Here is a 24,475-nt window from a genome sequence, read left to right as displayed (position 1 = left end):
TCCCCCCAATCCACCATGGCCCCTGATGTTCTATTTCTTGTGTCAGCCACCATCATACCCAAGGATATGTTTTTCTACAGCTTCTTGAAGCCCTGGCTGGGTGAGTAACTGTGAGTGAAGGGGATGATCTTGGGGGCCCAGGGAGAGGTTCCTTTGCCCACTCCTTGTGACTGTCTCTGCTAGGGGATGGGCTCCTGCTGAGTGCTGGTGACAAGTGGAGCAGCCACCGTCGCCTGCTGACACCTGCCTTCCACTTCGAGATTTTGAAGCCGTATATGAAGATTTTCAACAAGAGCACAGACATCATGCATGTGAGTCTCTTAAACCCAGGGTCCCAGCTGGAGCCTTGGGAAAGGGGAAATGGGCTCAAACACATATGATCTGGAATCCTGGTTCAGCTGAATGGCTTTTGGGGAGGGGGGTCACTGATTTTCCTCTCTAAGCCTCAGTTTCCTCATCTGTAAAACTGGGATGAAAGTGAAAGTGAAATTCGCTCAGTTGTGTCCTACTCTTTGCGACCCCATGGACTATACAGTCCATGGAGTTCTCCAGGCCAGAATACTGGTGTGAGTAGCCTTTCCCTTCTCCAAAGGATCTTCCCAACCCAGGGATCGAACCCAGTTCTCCCACACTGAAGGCAGATTCTTTGCCAGCTGAGCCACTAGGGAAGCCCAAGAATACTGGAGTGGGTAGCCTATCGCTTCTCCAGGGGATCTTCCCAACCCAGGAATCGAACTGGGGTCTCTTGCATTGCAGGCAGATTCTTTACCATTTGAGCTACCCCTTTTTAAAGATTGTGATGCTGGGAAATATTGAAGGCAAAAGGAGATAAAGGCGGCAGAGGATGAGATGGTTAGAGTCAATGGACATGAATTTGAGCAAACTCCAGGAGGTAGTGAAGGACAGGGAATCCTGGCATGCTGCAGTCCATGGGGCTGCAAAGAGTCAGACACGACTTAGTGACTGAACAGCAACAAAAGGGTGATCAAGATGATGTAATGGAATCAGGTTCCTGGCACATATTAGGTACTCAGAAAGTTTTAGTTGCTAGTCTGCCTCATGGAAGCTCTGTAAATTCAGAACAGAAATGATGAACATTGCACAGTAGTTCTTTCTGCATTACATACCACCTTAAAACTCGTGGACTTGAAAGAATTAGTGTTTATTACTGTTCATGAGATGATACATCAGTTGAGTCATTCTTCTCATCCTGGTTGGTATCATGCATGCATTTGTGGTCATGGGTGTGTTATGTAGACAGCTCTGCTGTTCTAGATTTAGCTTTGGCATGTATTCAGAGCTCAGCTAGCAGTCAGCTGGTTTAGGATAGCCTTGGTGGGACAATGGACTCCTGCATTTGTCTCTCGTCTTCTGGTAGCCCTCATCACCTGAGCTTGACTGCGTGGTGGAGGCTGGGCTCCAAGAGAATGAGCAGAAACATGCAATATCTCTTGAAATTTAGTTTGGGAACTAGCACACCACCTCCTGTTAACTGAAGCAAGTCCTAGCTCAGTCCAGATTCAACAGGTGGAGAAAGAGGTTGCACCTCCTAATGAAAGAGCTGTGAAATCTCATTGCAAAGGGTGAAGTTAAAGGGAAGGATGAAGAAATGGGGACCTGTTTGCAGTTGTCTCTCACTATGATAGTGATGAAGATGATGATGATAGTTAAAAGTTATTTAACACTTATTGTATATCAGAAGGGCCTTTCTTGGTAGCTCAGAGGGTAAACAGTCTGCCTGCAATGCGGGAGGCATGGGTTCGATCCCTGGGTCAGGAAGATCCCCTGGAGAAGGAAATGGAACAGTGACCCAGGTCCATGGCATGTGCTGTCTAATTTATTTTCACAATTCTATTAGGTAGAGATGATTATAATTGCCACTTTAAGGATAATGAAATGGAAGTTTAGAGAGGTTAGGGAGATTGCCCAAGATAGCTCATTAGTAAGTGAGCTTTGTGTAGTGAAGCAGATATTCTAACTTGGTTTGTACAACACCAATGCAGGTCATCTTTGTAGTTCAGTGACTAAGTTGGGTCCGACTCTTTGCAACCTCATGGGTTGCAGCACACCAGGCTGTCCTGGCCTTTACTATCTCCTGGAGTTTGCTCAAACTCATGTCCATTGAGTCAGTGAGGCCATCCTACCACCTTATCCTCTGTCAACCCCTTCTCCTCTTGCCTACAATCTCTCCCAGCATCAGGGTCTCTTCCAATGAGTCAGCTATTCACATCAGGTGGCCAAAGTATTGGAGCTTCAGCTTCAGCATCAGTCCTTCCAATAAACATTCAAGTTGATTTTCTTTAAGACTGATGAGTTTGATCTCCTTGCAGTCTAAGGGACTCTCAAGAGTCTTCTCCAGCACCACGGTTTGAAAGCATTAGTTCTTCGGCCCTCAGACTTCTTTATAGTCCAATTCACAAATTTGTACATGACTACTTGAGAAACCTGTATGCAGGTCAGGAAGCAACAGCTAGAACCGGACATGGAACAACAGACTGGTTCCAAATAGGAAAAGGAGTACGTCAAGGCTGTATATTGTCACCCTGCTTATTTAACTTATATGCAGAGTATGTCATGAGAAACGCTGGGCTGGATGAAGCACAGGCTGGAATCAAGATTGCCGGGAGAAATATCAATGACCTCAGATATGCAGATGATACCACCCTTATGGCAGAAAGTGAAGAAGAACTAAAGAGCCTCTTGATGAAAGTGAAAGAGGAGAGTGAAAAACTTGGCTTAAAGCTCAACATTCAGAAAACTAAGATCATGGCATCCAGTCCCATCACTTGGCAAATAGATGGGGAAACAGTGGAAACAGTGAGAGACTTTATTTTTGGGGGCTCCAAAATCACTGCATATGGTGATTGCAGCCATGAAATTAAAAGACACTTACTCCTTGGAAGGAAGGTTATGACCAACCTAGACAGTATATTAAAAAGCAGAGACATTACTTTGCCAACAAAGGTCCATCTAGTCAAGGCTATGGTTTTTCCAGTAGTCATGTATGGATGTGAGAGTTGGACTATAAAGAAAGCTGAGTGCAGAAGAATTGATGCTTTTGAACTGTGGTGTTGGAGAAGACTCTTGAGAGTCCCTTGGACTGCAAGAAGATCCAACCAGTCTATCCTAAAGGAAATCATTCCTGGGTGTTCATTGGAGGGACTGACGTTGAAGCTGAAACTCCAATATTTTGGCCACCTGATGCAAAGAGCTGACTCATTTGAAAAGACCTTGATGTTGGGAAAGATTGAAGGCAGGAGGAGAAGGGGACAACAGAGGATGAGATGGTTGGATGGCATCACCGACTCAATGGACATGAGTTTAGATAAACTCTGGGAGTTGGTGATGGACAGGGAGGCCTGGCATGCTGTGGTTCATTAGGTCACAAAGAGTCGGACACGACTGAGTGACTGAACTGAACTGACAGGAAAAAACATAGCTCTGACTATACGGACTTTGTCAGCAAAGTGATGTCTCTGCTTTTTGACGCACTGTCTAGGTTTGTCATAGTTTTTCTTCCAAGGAGCAAATGTCTTTTAATTTCACTGCTGCAGTCACCATCCACAATGATTTTGGTGTCCAGGAAAATACAATTTGTCACTGTTTCAACCTTTTCCCCATCTATTTGCCATGAAGTGATGGGACTGAATGTCATGATCTTAGTTTTTTGAATGTTGAGTTTCAAGACAGCTTTTCACTCTCCTCTTTCACCTTCATCAAGAGGCTGTTTAGTTCCTCTTTGCTTTCTGCCATTAGAGTGGTATCATCTGCATATCTGAGGTTGTTGATATTTCTCCTGTCAATCTTGATTTCAGCTTGTGATTAATCCAGCCTGACATTTTGCATGATGTACTCTGTATATAAATTAAATAAACAGTGTGACAATATACAGCCTTGTTGTTCTCCTTTCCCAATTTTGAACCAGTCCATTGTTCCATGTCCAGTTCTGTTGCTTCTTGACCTGCATACAGGTTTTTCAAGCATCAGGTAAGGTAGTCGGGCATTCCCATCTCTTTAAGAACTTTCCAGTTTGTCATGATCCACCTGGTCAAAGGCTTTCATGTAGTCAATGGAGCAGAATTAGATGTTTTTCTGGAATCCTTTTGCTTTCTCTGTGATCCAATGAATGTTGGCAATTTGACCTCTGGTTCCTTTACCTTTTCTAAATTCAGCTTATACTTCTGGAAGCTCTTGGTTCATATACTGTTGGAACCTAGCTTGAAGAATTTTGAGCATAACCTTGCTAGCATGTGAAATGAGTGTAATTGCAAAGTAGTTTGAACAGGTCATCTTAACTGCTACTAAAAATTGGATAGTGGAAAAGCCAAATGGAAAGCAGTGAGTTAACCCAGGGCACACAGAACATAAGAGGCGGAGCTGGACCTTGAGTCCAGGTCTCCTGACTCCCAGCTGTAGGGTCTTCATGTCTTGATAGTAGGGGATTCCACTCTCACTCAAGCCTGGTCTTCCCTGGGGATGGGTGTTTGGAGCACAGGACCAAAAGGCTGGGTCTCAGGGAATTCAACCAGGTGGCTGGGATTGGGCAGGGACTCATGAGTGGGAAGTCCCAGCCCTAACCTTGCTCTCTTTTGTGTCTAGGACAAGTGGCAACGCCTGGCCTTGGAGGGCAGCACTCGTCTGGACATGTTTGAACACATCAGCCTCATGACCCTGGACAGTCTGCAGAAATGTGTCTTCAGTTTTGACAGCAATTGCCAGGAGTGAGTCTCAGCCCAGGGCCTGGGGAACATGAGGCATAGATCCTTGGGAGTAGATGGGTGAGGGAGGACAGACCAAGGTAAACAGAAGGGTCTTCTTGGAGGAGATAGGTCAGAGCTGGACACTGAAGGACAGGGAAGGGAAAGAGAAGGAGCGATTCTTGCAGGTAGGCAAAATTGCTTGATAAAGGCCAGGAGGCCAGGATGAACAGAGCCTGCGTAGCTGTGAGGAGACATCTTGGAGGAATGGGCAGTTCTATCTTCAGGACATTCTGAAGCCAGACAAAGAGGATATGAATTTCATCCTGAGGTTTCCTGGGTGGAAGATGTTTGGGTACATGAGGATCTTGGTCAAAGTTGAGCTTGGACATCTGACTCGAGAGAAGACTGATTGTTGTGTAGACACAGGATGTGAGGAGACCACAGAGGGGAGGAAGATTGAGCTTGGTGGAGAAAATGGGGCAGATTTGGGGGAAACTGAGAAAGATATTGGCAGGCTCAGGTATTGTGTGGGAGAGAGGAGAGATGAGGGTGATTCCCATACTCTGCCCTGATGTCTAGGACATGAGGGAGCTCACAGAGATGGGTGTCAGAGAGAGAAATGTGATTGAATGAGATGTGGCCTTGGGTAACTGACCAGAAGTGCTCCTGCAGTATGAGATCATGAAGGGAGGCAATAGCTTAAAACATCTGAAATCCAGAAGCGCACAGCTATTGATATCTCCTATCAGGGTTCCCAAGACTTCCTATTAGGAATCAGAGTTTCTAAGAAGAGATGGCCCACAGATATACAGTACTTCTTCTTTTTTGGCCATGCCATGTAGCTTGTGGGATCTTAGTTCCCCACTCAGAGATCCAACCTGTGCCCCCTGCAGTGGAAGCACAGAGCCCTAACCACTGGACCACCAGGGAAGTCCCACAGTACTGCTTCTTAAGGCTTTCTCTCGTCTGACCCTGTAGGAAGCCTAGCGAATATATTGCTGCTATCTTGGAGCTCAGTGCCCTGGTGACAAAACGAATTGAGCAGATCTTCCTGCACGTGGACTTCCTGTACTACCTCACCTCTGATGGGCAGCGCTTCTACAGGGCCTGCCGCCTGGTGCACGACTTCACAGATGCCGTCATCCAGAAGAGGCGTCGTACTCTAATTAGTCAGGGTTCCCAGGAATTCCTCAAAACCAAGACTAAGGCCAAGACTTTGGACTTCATCGATGTGCTCCTGCTGGCCAAGGTGGGCTTCTTGTGTGTGTGCGTGCATGCTAAATCGCTTCAGTCATGTACAACTCTTTGTGACCCTATCGATTGTAGCCCACAAGGTTCTTCTGTCCATGGGATTCTCCAGACAAGAACACTGGAGTGGGTTGCCATGCCCTCCTCCAGGGGATCTTCCCAACCCAGAAATCAACCCATGTCTCCTACAGCTCCTGCACTGCAGGCAGATTCTTTACTGCTAAGCCACCCAGAAAGCCTCAAGGTGGGCTTCTCTGGGATCTCAATTTAAGACGTAGACTGGATCTTGGTTTCAAAGGTCTGATTAAAGAACTTGGACTTGATCCAGAGAGTGCTAGGGAGTCATAGAGGATGCTTGAGGAAGAGAGGGGCAGGTCAGAGAGACATTTCAGATGTGATTGTGTAGAAGGCTGCCTGGAAGGAGTAAACAGGAGGCAGGCCACCAGGGAGGAGACCTATGGGGTGGAGTGGGCTATGGAGATGAAGAGGGAAGGATCCTGCTTGGATGATGGAGATTCAGGGACAATTTCAGGTTAGGCTCAGGTGTCCTCAGAGCTGGTGTGACTCTGGGGATCTTGCTTTCTGTTCAGGATGAAGATGGGAAGGGATTGTCAGATGAAGATATCCGCGCTGAAGCTGACACCTTCATGTTTGAGGGTGAGGGTCCCAGGGTAGGACTAGAGAATGGACAGGGGTCTCTTCATCCCGGGGACTTGATGGGTGCTGGATCACCCCATCTTGCCTATACTTCCCATCTTCTTTGTGGGGAGGTGGGGAAGGGTGGCTTGGCATGGTCCACCCTTTGGTACTGAAGTAGCCCAGAGACCCAAACCTGTCTGGCTACCCCTCAGGCCATGACACCACAGCGAGTGGCCTCTCCTGGATCCTGTACAACCTGGCAAAGCACCCAGAATACCAGGAGCGCTGCCGGCAGGAGGTACAAGAGCTCCTGAGGGACCGCGAGACTAAAGAGATTGAATGGTGAGTGCCAGTCCTCATGATGTGCTCCTGAAACCTTCCCACTGTCTCTGCTCTCCAGGTGGGAATTGGGAAAGATTTCTTTTGTTGATTCTATAATTATTGCTCAGTGGGAATAGGAGCAGAGCCTGGAGGCAGGGTCTGATACCTAGTCTGAAGAGCAGGTGAAAATTTGTAGGCTTCTGGGACAGAAAGATCTGAGCATCCACATTAATGTCCCTACTAACTTGCTATGTCACTTTAATAAAATCAGTTTCCTTTTATGAATACCATTTTTCTCCTCTATAAATTGGGGATGGGATGGGGAATCTCTCCCCCACAGTGCTATTTGGAGTACTGTGATAATATGTGTAGAACAGATGCCACCCAATATATACTCAGTATATGAACTTTTCCCCCTCTCTTACTTTTCTGCCTGAAGTTGCATTTTTCCCGAAAAGACTCTCATTTCTCTTATTTTTTGTTCTTTTTTCTGATTCCCATGTAATAGTCTATTCCAGGGATTTTTCTTTTTTAAAAAAATTTATTTATTTTAATTGGAGGCTAATTACTTAACAATATTGTAGCGGGTTTTGCAATACTTTGACATGAATCAGCCATGGGTGTACATGTTTTCCCCATCCTGAACCCCTCTCCCACCCTCAGGGTCATCCCAGTGCACCGTCCCTGAGCACCTTGTCTCATGCATCAAACCTAGACTGGCGATCTATTTCACATATGATAATATACATGTTTCAATGCTATTCTCTCAAATCATCCCACCCTCGCCTTCTCCCACAGAGTCAAAAAGTCTGTTCTATACATCTGTGTCTCTTTTGCTGTCTTGCATATAGGGTCATCATTACCATCTTTCTAAATTCCATATATATGCATTAGTATACTGTATTGGTGTTTTTTGTTCTGACTTACTTCAGTCTGAATAATAGGCTCCAGTTTCATCTACCTCATTAGAAGTGATTCAAATGCATTTTTTTAAGGGCTGAGCAATATTCCTTTGTATATATGTACCACAGCTTTCTTATCCATTCGTCTGCTGATGGATATCTAGGTTGCTTCCATGTCCTGGCTGTTATAAACAGTGCTGCAATGAACATTGGGGTATATGTGTCTCTTTCTTTTTTTTTTTTATTCTTTTTTTAAAAATTGTTTTACTTTACAATATTGTATTGATTTTGCCAAACATTGACATGAATCTGCTATGGGCGTACATGTGTTCCCCTTCCAGAACCACCCCCCACCTCCCTCCCCATCCCATCCCTCTGGGTCATCCCAGTGTACCAGCCCCAAGCACCCTGTATCATGCATTGAGCCTGGACTGGCGGTTCGCTTCACATATGATAATTTACACGCTTCCATGCCATTCTCCCATATCATCCCGCCCTTGTCCTCTCCCATAGAGTTGAAAAGACTATTTGATACATTTGTGTCTCTTTTGCTGTCTCGCATATAGGGTTATCTTTACCAACTTTCTAAATTCCATATATATATGTTAGTATACTGTATTGGTGTTTTTCTTTCTGGCTTACTTCACTCTGTATAATATGCTCCAGTTTCATCCACCTCATTAGAACTGATTCAAATGTATTCCTTTTAATGGCTGAGTAATATTCCATTGTGTATATGTACCACAGCTTCCTTAACCATTCGTCTGCTGATGGACATCTAGGTTGCTTCCATGTCCTTGCTATTATAAACAGTGCTGCAGTGAACATTGGGGCACATGAGTCTCTTTCAATTCTGGTTTCCTTGGTATGTATGCCCAGTAGTGGGATTGCTGGGTCATATGGCAGTTCTGTTTCTGGTTTTTTAAGGAATGTCCACACTGTTCTCCATAGTGGCTGTACTAGTTTGCATTCCCACCAACAGTGCAAGAGGGTTCCCTTTTCTTCACACCCTCTGCAGCATTTACTGCTTGTGGACTTTTGGATAGCAGCCATTCTGACTGGGATGAAATGGTACCTCATTGTGGTTTTGATTTGCATTTCTCTGATAAGGAGTCATGTTGAGCATCTTTTCATGTGTTTGTTAGCCATCTGTATGTCTTCTTTGGAGAAGTGGCTGTTTAGTTCTTTGTCCCACTTTTTGATGGGGTCATTTATTTTTCTGGAATTGAGCTGCAGGAGTTGCTTGTATATTTTTGAGATTAATTCTTTGTCCATTGCTTCGTTTGCTATTATTTTCTCCCATTCTGAAGGCTGTCTTTTCACCTTGCTAATAGTTTCCTTTGTTGTGCAAAAGCTTTCAAGTTTAATTAGGTCCCATTTGTGTATTTTTGCTTTTATTTCCATTACTCTGGGAGGTGGGTCATAGAGGAACCTGCTGTGATTTATGTCAGAGAGTGTTTTGCCTGTGTTTTCCTCTAGGAGTTTTACAGTTTCTGGTCTTATGTCTAGATCTTTAATCCATTTTGAGTTTATTTTTGTGTATGGAGTTAGAAAGTGTTCTAGTTTCATTCTTTTACAAATGGTTGACCAGTTTTCCCAGAACCACTTGTTAAAGAGATTGTCTTTTCTCTATTGTATATTCTTGCCTCCTTTGTCAAAGATAAGGTGTCTATAGGTGCGTGGATTTATCTCTGGGCTTTCTATTTTGGTTCATTGATCTATATTTCTGTCTTTGTGCCAGTATCATACTGTCTTGATGACTGCAGCTTTGTAGTAGAGCCTGAAGTCAGGCAGGTTGATTCCTCCAGTTCCATTCTTCTTTCTCAAGATTGCTTTGGCTATTCGAGGTTTTTTGAATTTCCGTACAAATTGTGAGATGCTTTGTTCTAGTTCTGTGAAAAATACCATTGGTAGCTTGATAGGGATTGCATTGAATCTATAGATTGCTTTGGGTAGTATACTCATTTTCGGTATATTGATTCTTCCAATCCATGAACATGGTATATTTCTCCATCTATTTGTGTCCTCTTTGATTTCTTTCATCATTGTTTTATGGTTTCTATATACAGGTCTTTTGTTTCTTTAGGTAGATTTATTCTAAAATATTTTATTCTTTTCATTGCAATGGTGAATGGAACTGTTTCTTTAATTTCTCTTTCTGTTTTCTCATTGTTCATGTATAGGAATGCAAGGGATTTCTGCGTGTTAATATTTTATATCCTGCAACTTTACTATATTCACTGATTAGCTCTAGTAATTTTCTGGTGGTGTCTTTAGGGTTTTCTATGTAGATGATCATGTCATCTGCAAACAGTGAGAGTTTTACTTCTTCTTTTCCAATCTGGATTCCTTTTATTTCTTTTTCTGCTCTGATTGCTGTAACCAGAACTTCCAAAACTATGTTGAATAGTAGTGGTGAGAGTGGGCACCCTTGTTTGTTCCTGACTTTAGGGGAAATGCTTTCAATTTTTTACCATTGAGGATAATGTTTGCTGTGGGTTTGTCATATATAGCTTTTATTATGTTGAGGTATGTTTCTTCTATTCCTGCTTTCTGGAGGGTTTTTATCATAAATGGATGTTGAATTTTGTCAAAGGCTTTCTCTGCATCTATTGAGATAATCATATGGTTTTTATCTTTCAATTTGTTTATGTGGTGTATTACATTGGTTGATTTGCAGATATTAAAGAATCCTTGCATCCCTGGGATAAAGCCCACTTGGTCATGATGTATGAGGTTTTTAATATGTTGTTGGATTCTGTTTGCTAGTATTTTGTTAAGGATTTTTACATCTATGTTCATCAGTGATATTGGCCTGTAGTTTTCTTTTTTTTGTGGCATCTTTGTCTGGTTTTGGTATTAGGGTGATGGTGGCCTCATAGAATGAGTTAGGAAGTTTACCTTCCTCTGCAATTTTCTGGAAGAATTTGAGTAGGATAGGTGTTAGCTCTTCTCTAAATTTTTGGTAGAATTCAGCTGTGAAGCCGTCTGGTCCTGGGCTTTTGTTTGCTGGAAGATTTCTTATTACAGTTTCGATATCCGTGCTGGTGATGGGTCTGTTAAGATTTTCTATTTCTTCCTGGTTCAGTTTTGAAAGTTATGCTTTTCTAAGAATTTTTCTATTTCTTCCAAGTTGTCCATTTTATTGGCATATAGTTGCTGATAGTAGTCTCATGATCCTTTGTATTTCTGTGTTGTCTGTTGTGATTTCTCCATTTTCATTTCTAATTTTGTTGATTTGATTCTTCTCCCTTTGTTTCTTGATGAGTCTGGCTAATGGTTTGTCTATTTTATTTATCTTCTCAAAGAACCAGCTTTTAGCTTTGTTGATTTTTGCTCTTGTCTCTCTCTCTCTTTTTTTTTTTTTTGCATTTATTTCTGCCCTAATTTTTACAATTTCTTTCCTTCTACTAACCCTGGGGTTCTTCATTTCTTCCTTTTCTAGTTGCTTTAGGTGTAGAGTTAGGTTATTTATTTGACTTTTTTCTTGTTTCTTGAGGTAAGCCTGTATTGCTATGAATCTTCCCCTTAGCATTGCTTTTACAGTGTCCCATAGGTTTTGAGTTGTTGTGTTTTCATTTTCATTCATTTATATGCATATTTTGATTTCTTTTCTGATTTCTTCTGTGATTTGTTTGTCATTCAGAAGCATGTTGTTTAGCCTCCATATGTTGGAATTTTTAATAGTTGTTTTTTTCCTGTAATTGACATCTAATCTTACTGCACTGTGATCAGAAAAGATGTTTGGAATGATCTCAATTATTTTTTTTTTAATTTACCAAGGCTAGATTTATGGCCCAGGATGTGATCTATCCTGGAGAAGGTTCTGTGTGCACTTGAGAAAAAGGTGAAATTCATTGTTTGGAGGTGAAATGTCTATAGATATCAATTAGGTCTAACTGGTCCGTTGTATCATTTAAAGTTTGTGTTTCCTTGCTAATTTTCCGTTTAGTTGATCTCTCCATAGATGTGAGTGGGGTTTTAAAGTCTCCCACTATTATTGTGTTACTGTTAATTTCCCCTTTCATACTTGTTAGCATTCGCCTTACATATTGCAGTGCTCCTATGTTGGGTGCATATATATTTATAATTGTTATATCTTTTTTTTGGATTGATCCTTTGATCATTATGTAGTGTCCTTCTTTGTCTCTTTTCACAGCCTTTATTTGAAAGCCTATTTTATCTGATATGAGTATTGCGACTCCTGCTTTCTTTTGGTCTCCATTTCCATGAAATATCTTTTTCCAGCCCTTCACTTTCAGTCTGTATGTGTCCCTTCTTTTGAGGTAGGTCTCTTGTAGACAGCATATATAGGGGTCTTGTTTTCGTATCCATTCAGCCAGTCTTTGTCTTTTGGTTGGGGCATTCAACCCATTTACATTTAAGGTAATTATTGATAAGTATGATCCCGTTGCCATTTGCTTTGTTGTTTTGGGTTCCAGTTTTTACACCCTTTCTGTGTTTCCTGTCTAGAGAAGATTCTTTAGCATTTGTTGGAGAGCTGGTTTGGTGGTGCTGAATTCTCTCAGCTTTTGCTTGTCTGTAAAGCTTTTGATTTCTCCTTCATATTTGAATGAGATCCTTGTTGGGTACAGTAATCTGGATTGTGGTTTTCCTCTTTCATCACTTTAAGTATGTCCTGCCAATCCGTTCTGGCTTGAAGAGCTTTTATTGAAAGATCAGCTGTTATACTTATGGGAATCCCTTTGTGTGTTATTTGTTGTTTTTCCCTTGTTGCTTTTAATATTTGTTCTTTGTGTTTGATCTTTGCTAATTTGATTACTATGTGCTTGGGGTGTTTTGCCTTGGGTTTATCCTGTTAGGGACTCTCTGGATTTCTTGGACTTGGGTGATTATTTCCTTCCCCATTTTAGGGAAGTTTTCATCTATTATCTCCTCAAGTATTTTCTCATGGCCTTTCTTTTGGTCTTCTTCTTCTGGGACTCCTATGGTTTGATTGTTGGGGCATTTGACATTGTCCCAGAGGTCTCTGAGGTTGTCCTCATTTCTTTTAATTCTTTTTTCTTTTTTCCTCTCTGCTTCCTTTATTTCCACCATTCTGTCTTCTACCTCATTTATCCTATCTTCTGCCTCAGTTATTCTACTTTTGGTTCCCTCCAGAGTGTTTTTGATCTCATTTATTGCATTATTCATTATTGATTGACTCTTTTATTTCTTCTAGGTACTTGTTAAACATTTCTTGCATCTTCTCAATCCTGGTCTCCAGGCTATTTATCTATAACTCCATTTTGTTTTCAAGATTTTGGATCATTTTTACTATCATTATTCTGAATTCTTTTTCAGGTAGACTCCCTATCTCCTCCTCTTTTGTTTGGTTTGGTGGGCATTTATCATGTTCCTTTACCTGCTGAGTATTTCTTTGCCTTTTCATCTTGTTTAGATTGCTGTGTTTGGGGTGGCCTTTCTGTATTCTGGCAGTTTGTGGTTCCTCTTTATTGTGGAGGTTCCTCCCTGTGGGTGGGGTTGGATGAGTAGCTTGTCAAGGTGTTCTGGTTTGGGAAGCTTGCGTCAGTGTTCTGGTTGGTAGAGCTGGATTTCTTCTCTATGGAGTGCAATGAAGTGTCTGGTAGTGAGTTTTGAGATGTGTATGGGTTTGGTGTGACTTTGGGCAGCCTGTATATTGAAGCTCAGGGCTATGTCCCTGTGTTGCTGGAGAATTTGCGTGGTATGTCTTGTTCTGGAACTTGTTGGCTCTTGGGTGGAGCTTGGTTTCAGTGGAGGTATGGAGGCTTTTGGATGAGCTCTTGTTGATTAATGTTCCCTGGAGTCAGGAGCTCTCTGGTGTTCTCAGGTTTTGGACTTAAGCCTCCTGCCTCTGGTTTTCAGTCTTATTCTTACAGTAGCCTCAAGACTTCTCCATCCATACAGCACCAATGATAAAACATCTAGGTTAATGGAGAAAAGATTCTCCACAATGAGGGACACCCAGAAATGTTTGCTGAGTTACATGGAGAAGAGAAGAGGGAAGAGGGAGGTAGAAGTGACCTGGAGGAGAAGCAGGGGAGTAAAAAGGGGGAGAGAGCAATCTAGCCAGTAATCAAATCCCTATGTGCTCTCTACAGCCTGCAACAGCAAGAGAGGTTCATGGAAATACATAGAGAAGAGAAGAGGGAGGAAAGAAATAAAGGTGACCAGGAGGAGAGGAGGGGGAATCAAAAGGAGAGAGAAAGATCTAGCCAGTAATTAGTTCCCTAAGTGTTCTCCACAGCCCGAATACCCAAAGAGATTCACAGAGTTGGGTGGAGAAGAGAAGGGGGAGGGAGGAGATAGAGGTGACCTAGGGGAGTAAAACGAGAGTCAAAAGGGGGAGAGGGCAATCAAGCCAGTAATCACACTCCTAAGTAAAAGTGGGTACTGAAGATTGGGTTCTCAAAGGTACAAAATTGATACCAAATACCAAAAATCAAAGGTTAAAAATCTAGAGAGGTTAGACTCTCAAAAGAAAATCACAAAGATTATAAAAAATGTGTATGAGGTTTCTTTAAAAATAGGGTCTTTTTTTTTTTTGCAAGGTAATAGTAGGTTATAAAAATGAAAATTAAAGGAGTAATAGAGGACTTAAAAATAAAAAAAATAAAAAATTAAAAAAATGATGATAGTAAAAATGTATCTAGGAATTCATCTGGAGTTGAGCAGTGTAGGGTCAGTTCAGTTTCAGATAGTTCCTTGTTCCCCCTTGTACTTCTCAACATCTATAGGCCACTTCCAATATAGTCGGTGCTAACTACAGGGTTTTAATCTGTTGTGCCTGTCACTTCCAAAGCGGTTCCCTCTGTTTATTTTGGCTTCTTCTGTTTGCAAGTCTCTTCAGTGTCTAATTTCCACTCTGACACAAGGGGGTGAAGGTGGTCACTTATTTATGCTCACTTGTTCAGTCGTGCTGTGGGGTGGGAGGAACACTGCAAACAAATATCATTGGTGTGTGTGGGGAGTGCTCACAGTGTCTGGGCCACACTGGGTTTGCCCCGGCTCACGGTGTGTGTGCCCTCCCAGTCTACACTGCTCAGGCTCCAGGTTGCTCTGCAGCAGAACTGTCTAAAGTGGGACCTGGGTTGCGTGCACTTCCCAGGTCTAAGCCGCTCAGGTTCAGGTTCTTGGGTACTCCACAAAGACACAGACTCAGTTGGGCCTGCGTTTTGTGCCCTTCCCAGGTCCTAGCAGCTCGGGCGACCAGGTGCTTGGCGAGCACACTCTCCTTAGGTGCAGTGCGTCTTTTCACCTCCCCCATCCCAGCAGCGGGAGCACCGTATCAGGTGTGCTGTGTCTCTTCTGGGGCGCTGATCTCTGGCTGTGACCCTCCTGACGAATGTCAACTGTCCAGGATCCCAGGAAGACTTGGTTGGCAACTGGGAGCCTGCTCGCAGTTTGGTAGAGAATGCCGTCTCTGGGGCTGAGTTTGCCCCTTTCCTGCTCTGGCTGCAGCCCGCCTGCCTCCCAGGCTCTGGCAGGGGATGGGCCAGTCCTCTGCTGGCTAGGTCTCCTCTGGCTCAGTCCTTCATTCTGTGATCGGCCTGGCAGTGCCTTAGGTTAGGGCTTTTAGCAGGAAAGTTCTCTCTCTCTCTCCCCCTCTCTCTTTTCTCTCTCTCCCTCTCTGGCTATCCCACAGTTTGGGTTGCTATCTCACGTAAGCTCCCTCATATTGCCCTCAGGGCATTCAGGCCCAGTCCTTACCCTAAGCAGTGCAGCCCATACCTCCCTGTTCAGCCCCCCGCTTGCTAGTGGTGGATGCGAGTGTCTGGGCTGCTTCTCTGCTGGGAGTTGCCGTTAGGCACATAATCTGTGGGTTTTATTGATTGATTGATTGATTTTTCCTCCCAGTTATGTTGCTCTCTGAGATTCTAAAACTCACCACAGACCCACCAGTGAGAGGGTTTCCTGGTGTTTGGAAACTTCTCCTCTTTTATGACTCCCTCCCCGGGACGGATCTCCATCCCTAACTCTTTTGTCTCTCTTTTTATCTTCTATATTTTGTCCTACCTGCTTTTCAAGACAATGGGCTGCCTTTCTGGGTGCCTGGTGTCCTCTGCCAGCATTCAGAAGTTGTTTTGTGGAATTTGTTCAGCGTTCAAATGTTCTTTCAATGAATTTGTGGGGGAGAAAGTGGTCTCCCCATCCTATTTCTCTGCCATCTTAGTCCAGGGATTTTTCTGCTGGGGCAGAGAGGAAAGTAGGTAAGGCTTGATAGTAAAACAGTGAGTATGAATTCACCACTCTGGGTGTAGGTAGTGGACAGTGCCCAGGCCAAGGGGATATCTTGTGCAAAGGCCAGGAGTGAGCCTGAGTTTGGAAGTAAAAGTGGCTGGATACTTGTGAAACATACAGTGTGAGTATCAAAGTGGCTCCCAGTAAGGTTGGAACTTGTAATGGAAGCTGTTCTTTAAATGTTTTGAAAGTCATGTTAAGAATTTTTAAAGGTATCATTTCAAGTCCTTTAGGGAGCCAACATTGGATGAAAGATAGAAATTGACAGATATGCCACCATTAAGGAAAAGTCAAGTTGGACAGAAATGGTCAGGCAGTAGTATGCTCAGTCATTGACTGTGAGCTGCCTAGGAAAGTGTGGACTTGGCTTGAATGTTACAGCAGAGCCCAGAGATCCTATAGCTGGAGGCTGTCGGCTGACAGCTCTCCTTGTAGCTCTCCAGCAGGTCCTTTCTTGAAGGGAGATCCATGACTAATGCAGGAGGGCAATGGGGAGCTTTGGGAGATATTCGAGCAGGGGAGGGGCAGGTCAGATATGAGTATTAGAAATATCTCTTAGCAGGGACTTTCCTGGTGGTCCAGTGGTTAAGAATCCACCTTCCAATGCAAGGGATGTGAGTTGGATCCCAGGCCAGGGAACTAAGATCCCATGTGCCATGAGGCCAATGCAGCCAAAAATAAATAAAATAAATCTTCTTTTTTTTTTTAAAAAAGAAATATCTCTTCGCAGCTACAGGGGCAAATTGGAGGGAGTGAGCTGTAGTCTGGGGGTCCAGGGGAAGATTCTGGGCCAAGGACTGAAGGATGGAGAAGAAGTATAGGACTAGAGAAAGGAGTTCATGCCCTCAACTTCAAGGTTTTGCTCAGCATAGCAGTCCTGTAAGGTGGAAAAATGTTTTTGCGCTTCCCCCAACTTCGAAAAATTATGCACTTGGTTAAAATCCAAACAGCAGGCATGAAAGGATTTACAATGAACTTAAGCCTCCCATCAGCCCTACCCCTAGCTTTATTGAGACATAATCAATGTATAACATTATGTACATTTTAGGTATACAACATGACTTGATATATGTATATATTGGAAAATGATTACAATAAGGGTAGTTAACACATCCACCACCTCATATAAACCTCTGTCATATGCCAGTGTCCCAATCCCATTCTTTCTTTCAATGGTTTCCTGTGTCCCTCCAGACATTGTTCAGTCTGTCCCTATATTTATTTGTTTTTTATTTCCTCTGCTAATGACTTTATTCATGAATATATAATGGAACTCAAAATAGCAAAGAACATGAAAAACTTCAGATTAATATTTATCAACCAAATATATCAAAGAATACATTTATTTTTTATATAACTAACAAAAATCTCTAAAATGCACATGCAAGAATACAAATACTCCTCACTTTGTGGAATTTCCAAGTAATGAAGATCTGGTTAACACAGTTGGCCAGAATAGCCCTTTGTACTTCCCTCTCCAATCCCTTAGTACTGGATATCCAGGATGCTCCCATCACATCACTCAATGAACATCTTTGTGTATTGTGTATTGTGTCTTTATTTACCTGTCTTAGAAGCTCTCTGAATCTACCCAGGAGCCAGCTTGCTGTGCTGTAAAAGACACATTGCCTTTCCTTGACAATGCTGATGCCCTCTGCTTGGTGGTCCCTGGCCACACCTCCACATTTCAGTGCCCAGCACTCTACCTGCACAACCTCAGCCACTCCTTACCACTAACCACCCCTTACCACTAACCACCTCGTTAATTCTTGCCTCAAATAGATGTGAAGTATGACATTAAAAGACGCTTGCTCCTTGGAAGAAAAGTTATGACCAACCTAGACAGCATATTAAAAAGCAGAGACATTACTTTTCCAAAAAAGGTCTAGTCAAAGCTATTGTTTTTCCAGTAATCATGTATGGGTGTGAGAGTTGGACTATAAATAAAGCTGAATGCCAAAGAATTGATGCTTTTGAACTGTGGTGTTGGAGAAGACTCTTGAGAGTCCCTTGGACAGCAAGGAGATCCAACCAGTTCATCCTAAAGGAGATCAGTCCTGGGTGTTCATTGGAAGGACTGATGTTGAAGCTGAAACTCCAATACTCTGGCCACCTGATGTGAGGAGCTGACTCATTTGAAAAGACCCTGATGCTGGGCAAGATTGAAGGCGGGAGGAGAAGGGGACAACAGAGGATGAGATGGTTGGATGGCATCACCGACTCAATGGACATGAGTTTGAGTAACTCCAGGAGTTGGTGCTGGACAAGGAAGCCTGGTGTCTTACAGTCCATGGGGTCACAAACAGTCAGACACGACTGAGCGACTGAACTGAACTGAACATCTATTTGCTATGTAATTGCCCTTTTTCTGATACCAGTTATTCCGAGCATCTCTTCATGTTTGAAATCTCAGCGTTTGAAATTCCATGAATTCCTAGATCACGTCCTCTGCTTACTTTTCTCCCAGAGCCCTGCCACCTCTCTTGTCGATTTGTGGGAATTCTGTGTATATTCAAGATATTTTTCTAGACCTATATATTTATTGCAGATATCTCATCTGTAATAAATGTTAATTTGGTCCCCTGGTATCTTTTATTAACTAGAAGAGCTCCTTAATTCTAAGCATATTTATCCATTTTTTTTTTTGTCTTCCAGTTTGTACTTTTGGGAGTTTAAGAATTCTTTCCTACACCTAGATCATGAAGATATCTCCTATATTGCCTTCTAATATTATGGCTTTACCTTTCACATATAAGAGGAGATTATACTCTGTGTATATGTATATATTTAAAAATTTATTTATTTATTTGGCTGTGTTGGGTCTTAGTTTCAGCACACAGAATCTTAGTTCTCCAATTAGGGATTGAACCCACATCCCCTGCATTGCAAAGTGGATTCTTAACCACTGGACCACCAGGGAAGTCCCCACTCTATATATTGAGTAGATGAGGATTTAGTTCTTTTAAAAAATTTTTTTGGTAGAGCCACAGGGCTTGTGGGATCTCAGTTCCTGGAACAGGGTTTGAACTCAGGTCCCCTGCAGTGCAAGTGCAGATTCCTAACCACTACACTGTTCCTGAGGATTTAGCTCTGTTCCTACATCACCACTTGTCTGAATACTTTCTACCAATGATCCATCCACTGCTCAGGGGTTTACAGGGCCTCCTTTCCAGGTGCAGTTTTCACCAGTTCATGTTTGATCTCCAAGTTCTCTATTCTGTTCCATGAGTCTGCTTTACTGTTCTTGCAACAATACCGTGCTTTTTAAAAATTACTACACTTTTGTAATAGGTCTTAATATCTGGTAGGTTGGGTCCTTCTGTGTGTGTTCAGTTGCTTCAGTCATATCTGACTCTTTGCGACTCTATGGACTGTAGCTCGCCAGCCTCCTCTGTCCATGGGATTCTCCAGGCAGGAATACTGACGTGGATTGCCATATCTGCCTCCAGGGGATCTTCCCAACTTAGGGATTGAACCCACATCTCTTAGGTTTCCTTTACTGGTAGACGGGTTCTTTACCACTAGCACCAGCTGGGAAATCTTGGGTTCTTCTATTATCTTTTATTTTCTTCTTTTTTAAAAAATTTTAAATTGGAGGATAGTTGCTTAACAATGTTGTGCTAGTTTATGCTGTACAACAATGTGAATCAGCCATATATATATATATATCCCCTTCCTCCCACTCCCCATCCCACCCCTCCTAGGTCATCACAGAGCACCAGGCTGGGCTCCTTGTGTTATATAGCAGCTTCCCACTGGCCATCTATTTTACCCATGGTACTGTATATGTGTCAGTGCTACTCTCTCAATTCTTCCCATCTTCTCCTTGCCCCACTGTGTCTACAAGTCCATTCCCTACATCTGCATCTCTGTTCTGGCCCTGCAAATAGGCTCATCAGTACCATTTTTCTAGATCCCATGCATGCATGCCTGCTAAGTCACTTTGGTTGTGTCTGGCTCTTTGTGACCCTTTGGACTGTAGCCCACCAGGCTCCTCTGTCCATGGGATTCTCCAGGTAAGAATACTGGAGTTGGTTGCCATGCCCTCCTCCAGAGGATCTTCCAGACCCAAGGATTGAACCTGAGTCTCTTATGTCTCCTGGATTAGCAGGAGGGTTCTTTATCACTAACGCCACCTGGGAAGCCCCCTAGATTCCATATTGATCTTCTGTTTTCAAACTGACCTAGCTCTTGATGAACTCCAATTCTTTCAAATTGAAGATTGCCAAGTCCCCCTCACCTCCTAACCAACTAGATTTTTATTTAATTACATTGAATATGCTGATTAATTTAGAAAGAATTGACACCTTAATAATATTAGGTTGTCTCACTATACAGTGTGGAGTAGAACTTACTCAAATAAACTTATAAGTCCATTATAGACTTTTTTTGCATTGTAAGCTAATTATACAATTCAAAAAGCTTTAAAATGCAAATATGTTAACACTTTAAAAGGTATGCTGGGAGTGTTGTGTTTTGTTCAGAAATTCTTTTAAAAATACCAGGCTGTTTTCTTCATTAATAGTAACTTGAGCTATTGATATCCTAATTCTTAAATCTTTGGTTCATCTGGAATTAATTTTGTTATAGCAGTGCATCAGAGGGAGGTGGAGAGAGGGTCTTTAGGGCAGTAAGAGGGCTGGGGGTGTGTCTCTGTTTTTACTCCCCGAATAATTGTCTGGGGGTTACTTAGGGACGACCTGGCCCAGTTGCCCTTCCTGACCATGTGCATCAAGGAGAGTCTGCGTTTGCATCCCCCAGTCGCGGTCATCTCCCGCCGCTGTACCCAAGACATTGTGCTCCCAGACGGCCGAATCATCCCCAAAGGTGCTCAGAACAATGGGGGTGAGGGAGGCTGGTGGTCTCATCAGCTGAGACCTTAACCTGACCACTCTCTCCTCTGCCATAGGGAACATCTGTGTCATCAGCATCTTCGGGATTCATCACAACCCATCAGTCTGGCCAGACCCTGAGGTGCTGCCCTCCACTGGGAAAACCAGGCACTCCTCCATTCTATTCACATCTGGGGGTGTCCAGGTATCCTGAGATGTCCCACCCAGTAGCCCTGCCTCTGTCTGTCCTCCAGGTATTCAATCCCTTCCGCTTTGATCCAGAAGCCCCCCAGAAGAGATCACCTCTGGCTTTCATTCCCTTTTCAGCGGGGCCCAGGTAAGGCCAGCTGGTGTGTGAGGTGGGGATGGCTTGAGGATGGTGCTGGGGCTCAGGGAACATGCAAGCCCACGTGGAGGGGGTGTCTCAGACACCGTTAGCCTCCCTGTCCATCCCTGCAGAGGGGAGGGGTGTCCCAGTTAGTTTCTGGGCATGATGGAACATGATGGGGTTTCCCAGCACAGTCGGAGTCCTCACTTATGCCCACAGGAACTGCATCGGGCAGACGTTTGCCATGAATGAGATGAAGGTGGCGCTGGCGCTCACACTACTGAGGTTCCGTGTCCTGCCAGATGAGGAGGAGCCACGCCGGAAGCCAGAGCTGATCCTGCGCGCGGAGGGTGGACTTTGGCTGCGGGTGGAGCCACTGAACACAGGCCAGTAGTGACCCACCACCTTCTATCCTGGGATCCACCCTGACCATAGACACCTCATTGCAGATTCCCAGGAATAAAACTGTGCTGTCAAGTCTGTCCCAGTCTCATCGAGAGCCAGCAGGGGGCGCTTGGGTCCTGGGAGGACCCAGGCGGGTGGGCGTGGCTGTGAACGTGGGAGGCAGGACAGAAGGTGAGGGAGGGGGCTTGGAGGCCGGTATTGGTATGATACCTGAAGCTCCATCTTGGATGATGAGGACAAGACTACTCTTTAGTGAAGTGTGGAGCAGAGAGACAGATGCAATCAGGGTCAGATGATCCACCACTCTCCCACTGCAAAGGTCGCCATCCTAGTCTGCTATTTACTAGTTGTTTAGTTTGGGGAAAATCGTTTATTTTCTTTTATTACATAATCAGTTCAGTTCAGTTCAGTCGCTCAGTGGTGTCCGAATCTTTGCAACCCCACGAACCGCAGCACGCCAGGCCTCCCTGTCCATCACCAACTCCTGGAGTCTACCCAAACCCATGCCCATTGAGTCGGTGACGCCATCCAACCATCTCATTTATTACATAATAGTAGCCTCTTAATTGCGATGTTGTGGAGATTTGTAAGCGAGCATGTGTGAAATGACTGACAATACTTGGTAAGCATCAGTACTCAATAAGGGTTCATTTCCTCTCTTCTTTTTGCATCACTTTCTCAAATTTAAAATGTTTTAAAGTCATAAAAGGTATATTTAAGATTTGAGACATGTGGAAATACTGCTGAAGAAGACTGTCATTAAAAGATTCAATAAATTCAAAGTCTCTATAGTTACATCTATTATGTAATTACAAGGGGCTTTGATATTAAGCTGGTCTGAAGCTAGGAACCAAAAAAAATTTGTTTTCCCTCTAAGAGGTATGATCCAGGACTTCATTTTCACCTAAATGTTCTAGGAAATGGAGATCAAGAGGGTCCTCAATAATAAAAGGAGGTGGAGGGGGCAGGAGTGGGGCCACTTGCTTCAGCACCTGGGACAGTGGCTGCCCCAGACTTGTCCCACTGAGGCTGCAGGGGTTTCTGGGATAGAGTCCTACTCTCAGAGTCTTTCAGGGACCAGACGACTTACTGGTGGCAAAATAAGAAAGAAACCCTGTAACATGGAATGAGTAAATATTTAATATATTCTAAGCTGAAAATTACATATGTTTTTCTTTGCCTTCAGAGTTCTTATTTAAAATCCTTTTCTTAGATGCTCGACATCACTCATTATTAGAGAAATGCAAATCAAAACCACAATGAGGTACCATTTCACACCAGTCAGAATGGCTGCTATCCACAAGTCTACAAACAATAAATGCTGGAGAGAGTGTGGAGAAAAGGGAACCCTCTTACACTGTTGGTGGGAATGCAAACTAGTACAGCCACTATGGAGAACTGTGTGGATATTCCTTAAAAAACTGGGAATAGAACTGCCATATGACCCAGCAATCCCACTGCTGGGCATACACACCGAGGAAACCAGAATTGAAAGAGACACGTGTACCCCAATGTTCATCACAGCACTGTTTACAATAGCCAGGACATGGAAGCAACCTAGATGTCCATCAGCAGACAAATGGATAAGGAAGCTGTGGTACATATACACAGTGGACTATTACTCAGCCATTAAAAAAAATACATTTGAATCAGCTCTATTGAGATGGATGAAACTGGAGCCCATTATACAGAGTGAAGTAAGCCAGAAAGAAAAACACCAATACAGTATACTAATGCATATATATGGAATTTGAAAGATGGTAACGATAACCCTATATGCGAGACAGAATAAGAGACACAGATGCATGGAACAGTCTTATGGACTCTGAGGGAGAAGGTGAGGGTGGGACGTTCTGGGACAATAGCATTGAAACATGTATATTATCATATGCGAAACAGAACACCATTGCAGGTTCAATGCATGAGACAAATGCTCAGGGCTGGGGCAATGGGATGACCCAGAGGGATGGGATGGGGAGGGAGGTGGGAGGGCGGTTCAGGATGGGGAATACATGTAAACCCATGACTGATTCATGTCAATGTATGGCAAAAACCACTACAATATTGTAAAGTAATTAGCCCCCAACTAAAATAAATAAATTTATTAAAAAATAAATAAATAAATAAAACCAAAAAAAAAGACAAAAACAAAAATCCTTTTCTTTCCCCCAAAATGATACCTTGTTATAGAAGAAAATAAAAAAATAAGAATTAAAAATCTTATCTGTAATTCAAACATGTCAAAGTAATCACTATATTCTGTCACATATATTGTCAAATTTACTTTTATGTGTAATAATTATACAAGTAACATTTGATTTTACATATGTGCATTACATTTACATGTGATATCCTTTTAAAATGCTGTTTTACTGAATAACAAGCATATGGAAATATGTTAAACATCATTAGTCGTTAGGGAAATGCAAGTCAATGCTACAATGGGATACCATTTCACACCCAATAGAATGGTGAAAGTAAAAGTGTTAGTCACTCAGTCGTATCTGACTCTTTGTGACCCCATGGACTGTAACCTCTGTTCATGGAATTTCCCAGGCAAGAATACTGGAGTGGGTTGCCATAACATTTTCCAGAGGATCTTCCTGGTCCAGGGATCAAACTGGGGTCTCCTGCATTGCAGACAGATTCTTCACCATCTGAGCTACCAGGCAAATCCTAATAAGATGGTAAGAATATAAAAAAATGGAGGACAAGTGTTGATGAAGATGCGGAGTAATTGGAATCCTCATACATTGTTGTTGGGAATGTAAAATGGTGCAACCATTGTGAAAAACAGCCCCTGGTATTTCCTCAGTAAATTAAACCTACAATTATCATATGATTCAGCCATCCCATGCCTGAGTGAGTGAGTGAAGC

General features: G+C 43.1%; 1 protein-coding gene across 5 annotated transcripts in view; it reads left to right on the top strand.

Moving 5' to 3' along the window:
- LOC145510331 (cytochrome P450 4F6-like) overlaps positions 1-22,380 on the top strand; it is a 31,759-nt gene extending 9,379 nt beyond the window's left edge. For all 5 annotated transcript variants that reach the window (XM_081501174.1, XM_081501169.1, XM_081501172.1 and 2 more), the window contains exons 4-13: positions 47-100; positions 184-311; positions 4,600-4,721; positions 5,679-5,949; positions 6,539-6,605; positions 6,800-6,929; positions 20,727-20,860; positions 20,943-21,007; positions 21,120-21,202; positions 21,413-22,380. In XM_081501174.1, coding sequence (XP_081357300.1) covers positions 47-100; positions 184-311; positions 4,600-4,721; positions 5,679-5,949; positions 6,539-6,605; positions 6,800-6,929; positions 20,727-20,860; positions 20,943-21,007; positions 21,120-21,202; positions 21,413-21,587 — 1,229 coding nt within the window. In that variant the 3' untranslated portion in view covers positions 21,588-22,380. The remainder of the gene's footprint in view (positions 1-46; positions 101-183; positions 312-4,599; positions 4,722-5,678; positions 5,950-6,538; positions 6,606-6,799; positions 6,930-20,726; positions 20,861-20,942; positions 21,008-21,119; positions 21,203-21,412) is intronic.
- Positions 22,381-24,475: the final 2,095 nt, after the last annotated feature.

This window comes from Giraffa tippelskirchi, chromosome 6 (assembly GCF_054371585.1).
Source record: "Giraffa tippelskirchi isolate mGirTip1 chromosome 6, T2T-mGirTip1v1.2.pri, whole genome shotgun sequence".
Taxonomy (NCBI): Eukaryota; Metazoa; Chordata; class Mammalia; order Artiodactyla; family Giraffidae; genus Giraffa; species Giraffa tippelskirchi.
This window is presented reverse-complemented; position numbering and strand designations above follow the sequence as displayed.